The 13,225-nt window shown below is 31.8% G+C and overlaps 2 protein-coding genes across 2 annotated transcripts; both read right to left on the bottom strand.

Moving 5' to 3' along the window:
* Window positions 1-3,583: 3,583 nt before the first annotated feature.
* LOC145069477 (gamma aminobutyrate transaminase 3, chloroplastic-like) lies at window positions 3,584-7,625 on the bottom strand. Its single transcript, XM_079016404.1, has 20 exons — window positions 7,501-7,625; window positions 7,000-7,082; window positions 6,811-6,895; window positions 6,635-6,707; window positions 6,430-6,527; window positions 6,267-6,359; window positions 6,095-6,168; window positions 5,973-6,011; window positions 5,617-5,705; window positions 5,449-5,525; window positions 5,247-5,321; window positions 5,098-5,145; window positions 4,941-5,024; window positions 4,773-4,860; window positions 4,610-4,688; window positions 4,420-4,510; window positions 4,258-4,336; window positions 4,020-4,135; window positions 3,812-3,916; window positions 3,584-3,755 (listed from the first exon to the last, which is right to left on the bottom strand). The coding sequence occupies exons 1-19, from the start codon at window positions 7,549-7,551 to the stop codon at window positions 3,842-3,844; spliced, it is 1,497 nt and encodes a 498-aa protein (XP_078872530.1). The 5' UTR covers window positions 7,552-7,625; the 3' UTR covers window positions 3,584-3,755; window positions 3,812-3,841.
* A 993-nt stretch (window positions 7,626-8,618) lies between these two features.
* On the bottom strand, window positions 8,619-12,840 carry LOC145069460 (inorganic pyrophosphatase TTM2-like). Its single transcript, XM_079016394.1, has 12 exons — window positions 12,535-12,840; window positions 11,767-12,108; window positions 11,565-11,679; window positions 11,281-11,476; window positions 11,093-11,206; window positions 10,828-11,001; window positions 10,546-10,740; window positions 10,226-10,348; window positions 10,045-10,151; window positions 9,838-9,961; window positions 9,155-9,427; window positions 8,619-9,023 (listed from the first exon to the last, which is right to left on the bottom strand). The coding sequence occupies exons 2-12, from the start codon at window positions 12,101-12,103 to the stop codon at window positions 8,805-8,807; spliced, it is 1,977 nt and encodes a 658-aa protein (XP_078872520.1). The 5' UTR covers window positions 12,104-12,108; window positions 12,535-12,840; the 3' UTR covers window positions 8,619-8,804.
* Window positions 12,841-13,225: the final 385 nt, after the last annotated feature.

Raw genomic sequence — 13,225 nt, 5'->3', positions numbered from 1 at the left:
TGTAGTGGCCAATCTATAGCCACGTCGTTGCTACCTAACTCAGTTGCAATCAAAATTCATTACCACGTCGTGTCAGGTATGCTACCACTCTGTGAAAACATCTAGACAAAACAATCGTGAAGCTTTCATTCACCATGTCTTGGAAACCGTCTTGTCGTATCAAGGTTACTACACTTGCACGACTTAATGGGTTGAGTCTTTAATCCATTAAGTCATTTGCTTATACTTTCTAGAAAGCATCTTGGGACCCTAAAGGTCCATAAAAATCCAAAATTTATGGACATGCATGACCCATGCATGTCCTTCACCCAACTAGGTCAAAAGATGGGAAAATGACCTGAAACTCATGCATGGCTTCCAAAACTCATTCAACATCTAGATCCAGAAGATATAATGACCAAGGGACCAAGGTGAGCCATAAAGTTGCAAACTTTATCTCATCCAACTAACCAAATCTCAAATATGAACCAAAACATGACACTAAACCTAGACTACAAGCAAGGAGCTAAAAAGGTAGAAGCTTGAAGACTTACAAAGAGTCCAGAAGTTGCACAAAGGATGGGGATGCCTTGCTTGCTGACTTCTTGCACTTGAGTTCCTTCTTCTTACTTCAAAACCCACTAAGACAAAATTTGCAAAGAGGAGGCTATGGTTTAACAAGGGATCTTTGGAGGTGATAAATGTTGAGGGTTGAGGAAACCCTAGCGATCACTTCCTTTAAAATAAGGCTCAAGGCCTGGAAATTTAGGGTTTTCCATAATGTCGTCACCATGTCGTGGAAAGCATGCCACCACGTCGTGGAAAGCATGCCACCACGTCGTGGCGACTTAAATGATGCGCAGACTTAAAATGGCTACCACGCCCTGGCGATCCTTACCACTAGGGATGAACTTTGGAACCGGAAACGATTTTCCTATATTATAAGAACCGGGAACCAGACCGCCGGTTCTAGCGCCGGTTCCGGTTCCGGTCCCGGTTTTTCGGTTATTTTTCAAAATAGAACCGGTTGAAATACTATAGATTATACGCTATCTTCTAGAACTTGTAAATGATTCAATATTTAACCAAATTATGACTTTTTACATTCTAAATTGAAGTACAAACACTAAATTACATGATGAAAAAAGAATCAAGTAATTCCGACTTCATATGAGTGAGTTATGCGCATTTTAAAAGCGGGGACAAATTCCAAAAAAATAAAAAATGCCGAAACAGAAAAAACGCAGCATTGATATGTTTTCTTCCGGGGTCTATAACTGATTCAATATCTAACCAAAATATGTGTTTTTATAGTCTAAAATGAACTACAAACACCAAATTACGTGCTGGAAAAAAAAATTAAATAATTCCGACATCATATGAATGAGTTATACACTTTTAAAAAATGAGACATATTAAAAAAAAAAAAAAAAAAAAAAAAAAAAAAACGCAACATCGATATGCTTTCTTTCGGGGCATGTGTCTGATTCCATATCTAACAAAAACATATGTTTGTACCGTCAAAAATGAATTACAAACTCCAAATTACATGTTGGAAAAAAATCAAATAGTTTCGATTTCATATGAGCGAGTTATAAACATTTTAAAAAATGAAAAAAATGTCAAACCGGTTCCGGTTTTTAGAACCGGGACCGGTTTTCATAAAAATAGAGAACCGGTAACCTGACCTATTACCAATTCCGGTTCAGGTTCCGGTCTGGTTCCGGTTCCGTCGGTTCTAATGCTCATCCCTACTTACCACCACGATGTGGCCAACCCAAACTCTTAAGGGCAAAATTATAAAGTTATTATCTGGAAAACAGGATGTTACAAATTGATTGTTTTGTTACATTTAATCATATTATTTGAAAATAGAAATTAGTACTTTATTACTCAATACGAACATGAGAGTATCATAATTTGTCAAACAACAGCAAACACTTAAGTTACAGGATTATGTGCATGCTTCTACTCTTCAAATGTTTTTGTTTTTGCTATTTACATTAGATGTTGGTTTTTCTGGTTTCAGGTTGCTATTTGCATTATTTAGATATTAGGTTCTAATTTGATCTCAATGTTCTTAGTTTAAGTTTTAGTCTAAGTAACTTCTTGTTGTTTGATATCTCAATTCCGTAACTACATAGAATTGGTTTTATTTAAATGGATGTTACTTTAATTTAAGAGAAAAATACAAATATAGCCAAAACCCTTAATACATACCCAAATTTAGCCACATGCGATTTCCTCTTGCTTGACATACGGTTTTACTTTTTACTTTTTTTTACGGATGTACAATCACTAATGCAAGACGTATGCATCGGTGACCTTTAGGTATAAAAAGACCATCTAGCGATTTAACCTCTAGTACGCGTGATTTCCTCTAAAAAACTCTAGCACCTCTATTTGTTAAACATAAATCATATATAAACACATCATAAATGTATAAAATATATTAGAAGACGAATAAAAACGTTTACATAACTTATAAAGTTTGCAGAAGAATATTTTTTTTAAGCCATTAGAGAGACCAGAGAAGATTTTTTTTTCAACTTGAAAGTGTTAAAATGAGGGTTATTTCAAAATTTTGGGGTTTATACACTTGAGCCGATTTCATAACTCATTATAGTGAATTCGTAGATAATATAGGTAAAGTCGCTAGTAACCTTAATCACATATGATTTTGATGGTTAAAATTGATAATCACTTAACTTTTTACTAAAAATGGCTAAATTATTTTTGTTTTGGGCTATTTTTGTAAATTATTCTTGATTTAAACCATCTCCAACTTTCTTACTTTAGCACTGCCTTTACCTAGAAAAGAAACGGAACTCTCAATTTCGTATCGACCCTTTTCATGTCTTCTCAGTTCTCTCAACCAACTTTTACAAATGCAGTTTGGAGTTGCTTTCCAAATGCATCACTCCCATGTGACCCCAAAAGAAATAAATGGAGTCTGCAACATCATAAGTAGTTAGAGTACATATTTGTCTTCATGTATACCAATAATGCCGATGTTGATCCATGTATATACTTAATAATATAACCTCAGCTTTTTATATACCTCAATACTATGCTTGTTTGATATCCAAATGTTGCAACCATTTTACTCCAAGTCATATACAACATTTCTTATAAGAATATCACTTGCGACCTTCATTAAATAGACGTTTAATATTATATTTTATATTTCTTTGTTAAATAGAAATAAATTATTGTTGAAACATTTTTTTTTCAAACAAATATGTTCAATAATACGGTTTAATTTATTTGGTAAGGATAAAAAAACAGAATCAAATCTCTTACGAGCTAATAACTAAATAGTTATAATTGTTTAAAATACATATCTTTAACCAAGTGAAAACAATATTTTACATTAAAAACATATAACTTAATTTTTTAAAGAATAATTAAAAAAAAACCATATTTCAAACGAACTCATCTTATAAAGTCTTCTTTGGGGGTTATATTTTGACATAGAAATTGTGGATTGTGTGCTCTATACGTGGTGTGTTTATGATTCATCAATTCTTTCTTTCTTTCTTCTTTACGCATTTAATCTTTAAAATATATAATAAAATGTTTACATATTGTTGGTATCATGGGATATTTACAAGTTACCATATTATATTGTGAAATAAATAATATCGTATCTAATATTTCTGATACGATATTATTTAATTCCATATAAGTTGAACACTTTAGTCGCTCAAATCTTTACATCTTGTTTTTAACATTTGATGAGATACATTAGTACCGAATATATATATATATATATATATATATATATATATATATATATATATATATATATATATATATATATATATATATAAACTTTAGGTCTCTAACACCTACTAGGCTACTACTTGAGCTGAGATTTGAGCTCCTCCACCTTTGTTTCAGTATCCTTCAATGCCTTCCCATATTTGCTTACCAACTGAAACAAAACATCAAAACTTTTTTAGCCATTAATGAAATTTTAGTTTTTAATTTTTTTTTATTTTAAATAAGAAAAAAGAAAAAAAGTGAATACTATCAACCTCATCAACTTGATTTGATGTCATAATGAATGGTGGAGACATCATTATACTGTCACCAGCAACACGAACCAACATCCCATGTTTCTCACATTGTGCTCCAAAGTATGCACCGATTCCTATCATTCAAACAAATGGAATAAGCAAAAGGTAATGGAATCAACCATTCCATTCCATTCCTTTCCTCAATCCTGATTCCATCATACCAAAAAGTAGCCAAGTTTTATGACTGGAATCTTACCCCATTCTGGTGGGAACAATTCATTTGGTGCCTTGTTATCTGTAAACTCTGTCCCAGAAATCAACCCTGTTCCACGAATCTACAAAAAACATAATCAACTTTAACAAAAAATTTCAATTTTTTTTTTTATAAAATCCATGAACATTATTAATAGTTTAATACCTCTCCAACTATGGGACTTGAGGAAAAGGCTTTTATACCATCTTGAAACATCGGGGAGATGCTGTTTACTTGATCAAGTATATTTCGTTCTCTATAAAAAAAAAATTAATATAAAGACTTCAAATTTAATAACAAATCTTGATTAGGGAAAAAAAATATAGGATTTTGATATGAGAATGTAAGAACATACTTATAAATCTTGAGTGTTTCTAGTGCAACAGCACAGGCTACAGGGTGTCCGGAATACGTGAATCCATGAGAAAATGAACCTAAAATAAAAAATAATAATAATAATAATAAAAAGTTATAAATAATTAAATATCATGAGTCTTTTTAAATTTATATACACATACCAAGTTTATTGCTTTGAGAATATATGACATCAGCAACCTTAGGGCTCACAAGAACAGCACCAATTGGCATATAAGCCGAGGAAAGAGCCTGAAAAAAAAATATACTTTATAATTATCCTTTAACAATTTAATTTTTTTTTTTAAAAACCGAATTTTCAATAGTGATACCTTAGCTATGGTGACAAGATCAGGTTTAATGTTGTACTTATCACAACCAAACATGGTTCCAAGCCTCCCAAATCCACATATTACCTTAAAAATAATACACAAAAGCTTTAAAAATTAATAAAACATGCAAAAAAAACAAATTATAACAATCAATTACCTCATCAGCAATAAATAAAATGTCATATTTTTTTACAACAGCTTGAATCTGCATAACACACAAAACTACTATTACTATTCATGGTTCAACATAGATGCACAGGGGTAAAATAGTAAAATAGCATGAAAACATTTATTAGTCAACTTGACCTTCTCAAAATATGTTTTAGGGGGAAGTATCACTCCACCTGCTCCCATCACTGGTTCCGCAATAAATGCAGCTATCTAAAAAAAAAACAAATTTTTTTAATCAAAATGTGATGCCAAAAGTTTTTTATTAAAATTTTGTCATGTCATGTGATGTCAGATACAGTACAGTCTGTTTTGTTCTGTCCTAAACAGAAGACCTTACCGTCTCGGGTCCCTCTTTTAGGATGAGGTTTTCCAAATTGGTAGCCAACCTTGTTGAAAATTCTTCTTCTGTCTCACCTAAAATAATGCACTATAATTAATTAATTAATTAATTATCACATCATTTTGATAATTAAAATGCTCATGAGTAGCAACAAAAAAAAAAAACCTGGAAGATGAAATCGCCAATAATGGGGGCAATCAGTGTGCAATACAAATGGAGTGGGAAGATCAAAATTTTGATGTAATGCTGGAAGTCTGAAAGAAAACAAGATTATACAAATAAGGGACACTTTGACTTTTATGGTCAAACTAGTAAGCTTTTTTTAACTACAAGATTGATGGAATTTTGCTTTTTAGGAAAAAAAATTTGAAACCAAAGTTGAATTTTACAACATAATTACATAAGAAAAGAGTTGGTGATGAATTGTGTTGGTATTAATATCAATTTTGAAGTTTGAATTTTAGTTGAGTTGACCTCATTAGTCAAACTTATTCATCTTTTTTTTTTGAAACATGACATACCCAGAAAGACTAGCTGATACAAGAGTGGATCCATGGTAGCTGTGAGAATATAGACTACACATCAGAATTGTGCTATGCCAGAAAGAAAAGTCGTATAAAGATCTGTTAAGATGTGAATTTACGATTTTATCCTTGCAATAATTTTCTTCTTATTTGGCCTTCCAAGGGCGTTGTTGTAATACCACACCAGCTTCACCTATAAATGATAACTGCTTCAAGTTTGATTTTTATGAGGGTAGCATGAATAATTGTGTATTTATTTGAAAAGGGTAAAATGGTCATTAGTTGCTGAACCTGAGTATCATTTGCATCTGATCCACTATTTGTGAAGAAAACTTTTGCCATTTTATTGGCTGTAAACATTCCCAAGAGTTCACTTGCAAGATCCTGTAACCATAAATACATAAAATTATAAATCACATAACAAAAGAATCTCATAAAAATAATTTAATTTTACCAAAGAGGGTTTTGTAGTACGATTCCAAAAAGAATGATAGAAAGGTAAAGTATTCAGTTGCTTGTTTGCAGCAGCAATAAGTCGAGCCTCATTTCCACCTATAAAACAATTCAAAACAACATATAAATAAATCAAGAAATGTAATAATAAAAAGAAAAACAAAAAAAAAAAAACTCAAATAGGAATATGAGAAAATGAGAATTACCTAAAGGATTGCACCATAAACCAGCAAGAGCATCAAGATACTTTTTCCCATTTATGTCATATACATAAGATCCCTACAAGCATTGAAGAATATAAGAAAAAAAATCAAAATTTGCTTTCAAGTTCACATATTTTGTCAAATTTTAAAGATAATAAACCGAATTAATAAAAGAATACCTCAGATTTCTCTATCACCAATGGGTTTGATTCAGTAGTTTGCCATCCAGCTGTGAAAGGTGCTAACATACCATGTCCCTTGTATCTAAGAATGAATTTTAACAATTTTAGAATAAATATATATAAAATTGATAAAAGTTTTGAAAAAACATAAAAAAGAGATTGAAGCAAAATGTTTACAGGACATACTTATCGTCATCAGCAATGGCAGCATTTGTAGTGTTCCATCTGACTGTGGAAAGAGTTTGCACATTTCTTACTGATGAACGAATCTGTATCATGAATCGCCAAACAAATATTTCCTGATTTAGTGAACTTTATGCTATAAATTAATAAGGCGTGATACGATTTTGTATAATTCCAGCAAATATTTGGTGATAATTCCAGCAAAATTCACGTTAATTTGGTAATTGAAAAGGTGTCAAGTATCATCGGGAAAACTAAGACGTTGACTATTCATCTTTTTAGTCGTAGAAACACAATTTAACTCAAGAATTAGTCAAAGTACACTCAAAAAGCCCTAATTTTCAAACCAAAAACGGCAAGATAATGCGATGATATGATAAATTAGGAAATAGGGAAATATTAAAAGAGAACGAAAGGATCAGAGGACTATGAAACAGGAAATAGATGATGATAAGGCCAAGTGAATGATACAAGAAGATGCAAAGAAATGAAAATTTGTTTAACCTTGGAGGAGTTAGCAGCCATGGCTGATCGAAAGAGATGACGATTCTTCATTTACAGAGTGAGTGAGTGAGTCAGTGAGAAAGAGACCATCAAAGAAAACAAGAAGACCTTTGATTCTTAATTCAGGCCCCACCACAGGATCATGTATTATTTATTTATTTAAAACAGTTATTTTTATATAAAATAAAAAAGAATATTATTTATCACACAAATAGGACTAGATTCATTGTCATGTTTGTCTTTTGTTTGTATCTGTTTTCAATATTTGGGTTGGTAGCATCTTTTTTCATTATTTTTCAGCTTCCATTATTATTGCTAATATTTGCTATTACATTTGGCTTATTTTTTTATGTAAATTTGTTTTACCTTTTTATAGTCATGTGTTTTTTGTGTTACACCAAATAACCATTTTTTTACATCTATATTTAAATAATCGCAAATTTTGCAAATAATATTTTGCGATTGCAAAATGGAAAAAATGGTCCTAAAAAATTAATGTTTTTTTTTTTTTTTTTTGACACTGCTATCAAAACCTTTCGGAAATTCTTATAATTTCTTTCTAAGTGCAAATTTTCTTGCAATCAATTTGGGTAATGAAATGGATTCAAAGCAATAACTATTCTTTAAATTCTTGTGATTAGCTTAATAAGCTCCAAATTGGCTTATTATCCGGTTCTAGCTTCATTTTGCAAAATAAGAATAATTCGGATTTTTTTGTGAAGTGTTAATTTCATATTTTCAAGTCATATTTAGATTAGTTAACACTTTTGTCTCCATGTGATGCATATTTTCATATTTTCAATTTACAAAAAATATTTTTGTCTTTATTCTTTGTTTTTCATGGTTTTTACTTTTTTGTCTTGTTTCAATATCAAATTACATGTTGGGTTGGGTCCATATGTTCATTAATGATATTGGAGTTTGATTTTCCCAATTATATTCTACAAAATAAGACATTTCACAAAACATTTTTTAGGATTACTACAAATGTCATATTTCCACGTTTCACATTCGTCCATTTTCATAGATTCAATTATAGTTAGTCATGTAGTATATCTAATTTTTCAAACTACTAGTTTAATCTTAACTTTAAAGGCAAAATCACAATAAGGCTAAAATGGTAAAAAGACATATCTTTCTTTGTCAAAACTCAAAAGGGCCCTAAGAGCTTTAACTCAAACCCCAATATCTCTAAAACCGCAGATCAATTCGACCCATGAATATCCGAAAAAATTCTTGTTAAAAACATCAAGTTTTGTTATAAAAACTAGCAAAAAAAAAAACAAATGAGTTAGAAGAAAGAATCAATTTCTTGATGAAACCCACTTCAACATGAAGATCCCAACACCACCACAAGCCATGGCTAATAGCAAAGAAACCATGATTGCATCAACCTCCAACCCTTTACTTTTCTTGGATTCTCTTTCTACACGAGATCTCTCTCCCATTTTATCACGAATACTTGTGTGAAGAATGTCCAATTGATGCATAATTTTTTGTTGACTCCGTGCAATTCCTGATATCTGTTTCACAAGATCAAGTAGTAAGAGTCTGTATTAAGTCGTTCTTTCTGTATTAAGTCAAAGAGACACCGACATATGTTACAAGATTTTATCAAAGTAAAAGAAATGTAAAGTGAAAAGAAATGAATTACCTCTTCAATCAAAGGAGAATCTTTGGCTAATTGATTTGAAGATGAAGAATGTCGCACCAAAGATCCAGATGAACCATTTGCAACACCAACAACAGATGTGAAGTAAGAAGTTGATACGGATCCAGATCCATTATTGCATGATTCGGGTTTTTGTTGACTATTATAATTTATCCCTTTAGTGAATTGGGAATTCAGTTCATCAATCCGAGATGTAAATTCATCCATTCGATCATTTAATGTTGAAATTTGTTCCGATAGCTGACTAATTGCCCCCTTTAGAAGATGACAAACAACAATAATCAAATACAGATAAAACAAGACAAGACAGAACAGAACAAAAGTCAAATACTGACATGACAGGACAAGACAGAACATGTATAGAACAAAAGTCAAATACTGACATGACAAGACAAGACAGCACATGACATGACAAGACAAGACAGCACAGGCCGTAAAACCTTCATTGGACCGAGACTATTGTTTTTACGAGTTTGGTCCAAGGGCAAAATGGTCATTTTCTATAAAAAAAAATTAACAATTGGGTAGTTAGATTCAACAACCCATGGGGCATATCTGCAACAAAAGGAAACCACAAGGACCGATTTGTAACAAAAATGAAACATGGACTAAACCTGACATTTTGAGTAAACTCAAGGGACCAAATATGTAATTTACAAGATTACCTCGCTTGCTAATGTGGCTGTTGACTCGGTGTTCCTATCATCAAACCTTTGACTATTGGCACCAAATCCAGTAATGGAGCTCAAATTTTTATCCCTTGCAGTTGAATACGAATGAGACATTCCACTACACAAATAAAAAATAATTACAAAAAAAAAAAGGCAACAAACTTTCATTTATTTGACTTTTTGACTTTTGAAAAATTGTACCTTTTGAGATACTTGTTTCTCATTGTAGCAAGAGTAACCGAACCTTTAGGGGTTGAAAGCATTTCCTCATCTATGCTTAGCTTTGTTTTTATATCCTCGGGTAGTACCTAAACAAGGGTAAATTCGTAATTTAGCAAAGGTCAAAGCAAAAATATGAAATTGTTTTTGATAGTTTTTATACCATGACTTCATTTAAGAGCTTTTCAAGCTTCATTTGTTCAAGATATGTACGTGGAATGTATGACCCTTCAAGTCCCAATTGCTCTGCAACATATCTTACACTTGCCCTATCTCTTCCTAACACCTTCATGAAATAAAATAATTGTTAGTTACTTTTAAAATATTAAATTATAATTTGTTATCTTTTCGAAAAAAACAAGATTGATGTCATTAAAAGTTACATGGATTAAGGAATGACATAAGACATCCCTTCAAGAATAGTCAATTCCATTCCATCAAACGAAACGGATTGGAATGAACGATTCCATTCCATTCATTTACCTGAACATAATGACGATTAACTTGTTCCAACCAATCGATTTTCACACACACCCTATCATCACGAAAAACATGACTACTTCTTTTCAAGATTGAAGCTATTGTGTACCCTAATGCCATTAAGCCACCAAGAAGACGAACACTAACTTCAAAACTTATCCTTGGAGAAATTATAAATGGAGGATCCGTAACCCATTCCTAAATTTTTTTAAAAATAAAGAATTATGTTAAAAGATTTACAAGAAATTCGGATAACTTTAAAGAAAGTGTAGATTTATAGCAAACCTCAAACATAAGATTATATTTTCCTTCACGATTTCGCATTCTTAAATATGATTGACAAGTTTCTGGATCTTCGCCAGGTGGCAAGAGAAAAATGTCATAAATCTGCTCCAAAGATTCTGTATGTTCTTCTGACATGGCAGATTTCACTTGTTCCACACTCACATTTCTTGATGACTGAAATATCAAATATGTATTTCGATTTTCAAATAGTGAAAACACAAGTTTATTATTTATTGAAGAAAACAAAATACAAAAAATTAAAAACCTTTAAAATATAAGTGGGATTCTGGAATCCAGTGAAGGGATTAAACTTGTTAACAATCTTTATATGAGCTGTTTGAAGGTCAGGTTCTATAAACGCCTTGTACATCGGATAAACCTGTTCATATTGGAAGCCATCTTAATGTCAGGGGTAAAATAGTCATTTTACCAAATGAAGAAGAACAAACAAACCGTTTCAGAGATCTGGTATATGATTTCTTCAGGCTCTTGTCCAGCTCTTTGTATGTCCCTCAAAACCCTTTTCACAAGATCAAAATGAACGCCACCTGTCACTGATACTCTAAGATCCAATAAAGGGCGTAATTTTTCACTCAAAGCATAAATGCCTTCAACAATCACAATTCGGGAACTTGGGACTTCAAGTGTCCTACAATCGCCACATTATAGAGCATAAAGTTTATGTTTATTTATTTATTTATAATGTAACAATGTATGTTTTTAAAAAAGATACAAACCTGTAACCAGTGCGACAACTGGATTTGAAATCATAAATTGGAACTTCAATTGTCTTCCCTTCTTTTAGATCATGAATGTTTTGAAGTAAAGTGTCGTAATCTGTCAATCGAGGATCTGTTTGGGAGATTTTTGAAACCAAAAAGCTTGTTATATGTTTTCAAACCAATTGTAAAAAGACAAACAATGATTTGAAAATCTTACCATCGAAGTTACCATCAATTACACGAGTGGCATCATTGTAATTATCCATTGATATGACAGCAACACTCGGCATGAAGTTAAGGATTTTCTCGGAGAAAGCAGTCTTTCCAGCGCCAGAAGGACCAGCTAACCCAACGAGAATTATCCCTTCGTTTGTTTGGACTAATAATTGACATGCTCGAATTACAACAAAAAACCCCTTTTCAAACGATAATGTATCTTTAATTTGAACAATTTCAGATCGATCACAATCTTTTCTCTTAACTAAACGAACTTGATCTTTCAACAGACCTTGTTTTCTTGAAGTTGATTCACCCATTGAGTTATCAAGAGCCATTTAATCTGAAAGTAAGAGCAATGGTGCATTCAATTTCGTTATCAAAAACATAAAAGTTTTTCAAATTGTTGTCGCAAAAGTTGATCGAACAGTTTGAATCACTTGTAAAGCTAGCAGATTACGAACGACATTCTTATTTTCTAAAATCATATACGAAAAAGAAAACACACAAAAAGCCATGAATGGGATCAACGTCACCGATCTTCACGTTTCCCGATAAAGATTTAATAACAACCACAATAGCTCCATATGGTGCCAAAACTAATCAATCAAACATGAAATAAAACATAAAGAAATTCATAACCAAAAAAAATGAATGTATTGTTCAAAAGGGGAAGTTTCGAAAACTAGAATTGGATCTAAAAACAATCAGAACAAACCGACTTAATCGCCAAAACAACAAGCGAAGAACAGAGCAGTAGAAAAGTTACCAATGAGGGGTCCCTTTTAGTGTAGAACGATAATTGATCAAATGGGTAATCAATTCAGAGGTTTTAGAACAAGATTACACAGTGGGCGTGAGACTTGAGCAACAAAAGAATGCAGAAAGTTGGTCAGCAATGAGGTATTCATACATATAGCTATATGTGTATGTAAACTGATTTTTTTTCTCGGAGTTCAAGTTTCTTCCTTTCGATGCATAAAAAGGTATGATTTTCCGAGATTTTCTTGGGAAGTGAGAATCTGCAGGATTTCTAGTTTGCAGGGGAGAGAGTATATAAACCCTTTGGGCGAAGAAAATATCAGGGTAAAATATTGCGATTTTGTGGCCACTTTTTGGTAAATACATGTGGGCTATTGGGCCCCATATTATGGGTTTGGACTTTGGACCCCTTTCGGTTTTTGGAAGTTAGAAAACAACTTGGTCACACAAATCTTGTATTATCTTTTAAAAGACTTATGATAAGTTAATTTTGATAAAAATTAAAAAAAAATGTTTACTTTAATAAATAAATACATATCCTACACAAATAATACAAGTGAAGCCAAGTTGTCAACTCATGTTATATTAAAAAAAAAATCTACATTACATCCAATATAAACTCATATCTTCGTTACATCCAATATAAAACTATTGTTCATTTTTCATAATTTTCTCGATCTATTTGTCAAAACTTGGTA

The sequence above is a fragment of the Lactuca serriola genome, chromosome 8 (genome assembly GCF_051521515.1).
Source record: "Lactuca serriola cultivar US96UC23 chromosome 8, Lser_US96UC23_V15, whole genome shotgun sequence".
Lineage (NCBI taxonomy): Eukaryota > Viridiplantae > Streptophyta > Magnoliopsida > Asterales > Asteraceae > Lactuca > Lactuca serriola.
This window is presented reverse-complemented; position numbering and strand designations above follow the sequence as displayed.